Source organism: Lipotes vexillifer, unplaced genomic scaffold, assembly GCF_000442215.2.
Source record: "Lipotes vexillifer unplaced genomic scaffold, Lipotes_vexillifer_v1.1 scaffold512, whole genome shotgun sequence".
NCBI classification, from domain to species: Eukaryota; Metazoa; Chordata; class Mammalia; order Artiodactyla; family Lipotidae; genus Lipotes; species Lipotes vexillifer.
The window spans coordinates 955,772-960,322 of NW_006787695.1; the positions used below are offsets into that span (position 1 = coordinate 955,772).

Consider the following 4,551-nt stretch of genomic DNA (forward strand, 5'->3'; position numbering starts at 1 on the left):
ACATGGGATCTTCCCAGACCGGGGCACAAACCCGTGTCCCCTGCATCAGCAGGCGGACCCTCAACCACTGCGCCACCAGGGAAGCCCTCTATGAATCTTTTAAAATCCAGCTCTTGGATTTACTAAACAACTGTATTTTAAAATTTTCTAACTGCTTGAGTTCTGCCTCTGCCTTAGTCTGTGGTAACAGACTTTCAGCTATTTGAGTTTCTTCTCTTTTCTTCGTTTCTGTTTCCCTCTCTATTATTCTGCATTTTGCCCTGACATTTTCTCCCTTTTTTGTGGATTTGCCGTAAGGACTTGGTTTTCTTCCAGGGTTTGGGAAGGCCTATAGACCTCTTGCAATTCAACCCACTCTTTTCTCTTTATGCCTCGAAACCATTCTCTGGACATGTCCAGTTGTCTGAAACAAGAATAAAAGAATACCTTTTGGAATCCCCCTTATTTGAGGAAGTTACCAGTAGATTTTTTAAAACTCTCCCTGCTTTTCCTGTCCATCCTTTTCAGTAGTATCATCATCTGGGATGATTTTTATTGCTACATTTTTGGGTTTTTAAGAATTTCATATCATAGATTTCCCCTTTTACGATTTAAAAAAACAATTTCATTCAGGGACTTCCCTGGAAGTCCAGTGGTTAAGACTCTGTGCTTCCACTGCAGAGGGGGATGGGTTCAATCCCTGGTTGGGGAACTCAGATCCTGCCTACCATGGGGCGTGGCAAAAAAAACCCCAAAACTTTCATTCAATTACCTAGCACAATCTACAACTATTTATGCTTACGGATACTTTTTATTGCTACATTTTTGCTTTTTTAAACTTACATACTATAGATTTCCCCTTTTACAATTTTTTTTTAAAAACTTTCATTCAGTTGCACAGTTCAGTCTACCAGCATTTATGCTTAGGGATGATTTCTATTGCTACGCCTTTGATTTTTTAAAGTCACATATTATAGATTTCCCTTTTTAAGGGTTTTTTAAAACTTTCCTTCAGTTCCATAGCCCAACCTTCAAGCACTGCTGTGAGTGGCACCGATACCTGGGATCAATGTTCATCCTCTTTTCCTTCACCCCGTGGCTGCCCCATTACTGAACCTCTCTTCTCTCAGTTTTTGGGCAAATATCTCAATTTTCTTTTCAAGGTAGATAGGGAGTGTGTTCCTACTTTCTTTTTTTTTTTTTTAACTTTTTGTTTTTCGGCCGTGCCACGCGCCATGTGGGAGCTTAGTTCCCCAACCAGGGATCGAAACTGTGCCCCCTGAATTGGGACCGTGGAGCCCTAACCACTGGGCCGCCAGGGAAGTCCCCTGTTCCTACTTGCCATGTCTCTTCGACGGCCCCCTCACCGGCCTCCCCAGGTCCACTCTTCATCCCACTCCCATTGTCCACTTAGCCCTCCATGAAAACATTTCCAGGACGACCCACCATACCGATTCCTCCCTGTGATGTGAGCCAGCCCCTCCCCTTCTCTGGGGCAAGAGCTTTGACCCTAGGAGCCCCCAGTCACCAAGCTGCAGCAGAACCATGCCCTGTGATTCTAGAACCTGCAGTTACTGCCTCAGGGCCTTTGCACGACCCGTCCCTGCCATTGAGAACATGCTCAGAAGGCTGACCATCCTCCATTCTTGACCTTCACGTCCCGCATCCACTATTACCCCACCCTGCACCTTGCACACACACAAACCTCCATGTCCACCCTCCATCACCTGGACTGTTTGTATTTTCTTCCAGGTATTTGGCACTCTTGGCAATCTTCTCATTTCTGGTGTCTATTTACCGCTCTCTGGCCTGAGTCCCCTCCCTAGGACTCTGTCTTCTCTCTGTACTCATCTGCTGAACAATGAAAACAATCACGGACATTGAATGAGTGTCCGCCCGATCTCAATTGAATGAGTGTCTGCCCGATGTCATTTTACTCTGAAAATCCCAGCAGATGACAATTCCTGTTCCCAGTTCACAGGTGAGAAAACTGACACTTGTTAAGACAACAGGTCACAGGGCTTGCCTGGGGGTCCTTTGGTTAAGGCTCCGCGCTCCCAATGCAGGGGGCCCGGAGTTCCATCCCTGGTCAGGGAACTAGACCCCACGTGCCACAGCTAAGACCCAGCGCAGCCAAATAAATAAATAAATATCAAAAAAAACAAAAGACAACAGGTCACCATAAATGCTTAGAAGGGAACAGAAGCCAGTGTTCCAATAAAAACACCAAACCACAGTGGTGCCAGCCTGGGAACCAGGGCTCGGGCAGGGAAATCTGCTGGCTGTGGGGACGAAGGGAACGGGATGCCCGTCTGACCACAGGTCTTTGTTGCCCACACTTGCTGGCTACATGGGGATCCCTGGCCTCATTCTCACTCTCCTGTCCAGGTCCCAGGAGCAGCACCAGCCCTGCCCCGTCTCCCTCCCTGATCCTCCTACACCAGGATCCAAGGGAACCCTCCCGCCTGGTCCTGGAAGAGGCACAGCCACCAGAGTCCCGCTCACTGCCCTCTGGTTACACGTGTGGCTTCCCCAGACTTGCTGCCCTGCGAGGATGCCGGGGATGCCAGAGGGAGAGTGAGGGCCTCCTTCCCCTTCTTCCTGCAGCAGGAAGCCGCAGGGCTCAGGCTGTGCAGTTCTGGGTCTGACCCACGGCCGGGGGCAGTGCTGGTGTGAGAACAGCCTCAGTCTCTCCTTCCATTTGGTCAAAATCGCTTCCTGAGGCTGAGCTAGGTCTGGTGCCAGCTGACCTCTAGGTAGTAAGTCTTCTCAGACGCTGGAGGATGTCTGTTACAGATGCGTACTGCTCTCTCCCTCCCTTCTTTTCTTCCCTCCCTCCTTCCTTCCTTCCCTCCTTTTCTTGGTGGAACCCTCACAGCTAGCGAGAAGCTCAGGAAAAACATCATTGAGAATTCACTTAGGAAACCACCGTCCAGACAAGCAATTCATTCTTTTTTGTAAACAGCTCTGTGGCGCTCTCACTCACCATCTTCGCTCGGGCTGCCATAACAAAATACCACAGACCAGGGAGCTTAAAATAATGCACACTTATTTCTCACAGTTCTAGAGGCTGGAAATATGAGATCAAGGTGCCAGCACGGTCTGGGTCTAGGGAGGGCTCTCTTCTGGGTCAGATTCGGCCACCTTCTCCCGGTGTCCTCATGTTGGGGAGAGGGAGCTCTGGCCTCTTTCTCTTCTTATAAGGACACGAATCCCATCCTGGGGGCCCCACCTTCACAACCTCGTCTAACCCTAATCACCCGCCAAGGCTCTATCTCTTAATCCCATCACGTTGGAGCTCAAGGCTTCCACAATGAATTTGGGGTTGAAGGGGTGGAGGACACACAAACATTCAGTCCATGACATTCACGTAATCGTAAAATTCACCCTTTTCGAATGTAAAAATTGAGTGGCATTTAGCACATTCACAATGGGTGCAAACCTCACCGTCATCTAGCTCTATAACATTTTCATCACCTCCAAAATGAAACTCTAAACGCATTAAATACTCACTCCCCATGCCCCTCCCCCAGCCCCTGGTAACCATGAACGCACTTTCTGTGTCTGTGGATTTGCCTGTTCTGGACGTTTCCTATAAACGGATCACAAACTGTGTGTCCTTCTGTGTCTGGCTTCTTCCTCTGAGCATCGTGTGTTTAAGGTCCATCCACGTGGTAGCCTGTGTCAGACCTTCACTCCTTTTCATGGCTGTGTGATATTCCACTGTGTGGATGGCCCCCATGCTGTGTATCCATCCATCACTTGATGGACACTTGGGCTGCTTCCAGCCCCTGGCACTTGTGAATCACCCAGCTCTCCAGCAATGTGCCCTGTGTCTCCATGCCAACCCTCCCCAATTCTTGTCCTTCCTCCAGGAGGGGCAGTGTGGAAAGTCCACTACGTGACCCCGATATTCCACCCAGATGGAGCCAGTGCCTGCTACGGGAGAGGGGTCTGCCCATGCTTTGGGGACAAAGTAGCCCACCATGACCCACCGTTGCTGTTTGACCTCTCAAGAGACCCTTCCGAGGCTCACGCCCTCACGCCAGACACAGAGTCCTCATTCCATCAGGTGATGGAGAGAATCACAAAGGCCGTGGAGGACCATCGCCGGACGCTCAGCCCGGTTCCACTGCAGCTGGACATGCCGGACAACATCTGGAAGCCGTGGCTCCAGCCCTGCTGTGGTCGGTTCCCCCTCTGCTGGTGTGATCGGGAAGCTGACCCACAATAGCCGCCCGCCCGGGAAAACTAGGTCCCTGCTCCCTAGAGATCTCTGTTGGGGTCAAAATAAAATGGCCTGAGGTCAAGCTGTCTGCTTGTGTGGGGATGAATCGTTTCACCAACTCTAAAGAGAAAGTGTTACCGAATTCAGGTTCAGCTTCTCACCGCTCAGGAATACAGTACTAAATTGGTATAAACGAACTTATGTACAAAACAGAAATAGAGTCACAGACAGAAAACAATCTTTTTGTTACGAGTGGACAAAGGGGGTAGAGGGATAAATTGGGAGATTGGGATCAACATATACACATGACTATATATAAAATAGATAACTAATAAAGACCTGCT

At 49.4% G+C, this 4,551-nt stretch overlaps 1 protein-coding gene across 3 annotated transcripts in view; it reads left to right on the forward strand.

Annotated features, from left to right (window-relative positions):
* The window catches only part of ARSL (arylsulfatase L), a 22,099-nt gene extending 17,886 nt beyond the window's left edge, over window positions 1-4,213 (forward strand). For all 3 annotated transcript variants that reach the window (XM_007460487.1, XM_007460485.1, XM_007460486.1), the window contains exon 10: window positions 3,855-4,213. In XM_007460487.1, coding sequence (XP_007460549.1) covers window positions 3,855-4,213 — 359 coding nt within the window. The remainder of the gene's footprint in view (window positions 1-3,854) is intronic.
* Window positions 4,214-4,551: the final 338 nt, after the last annotated feature.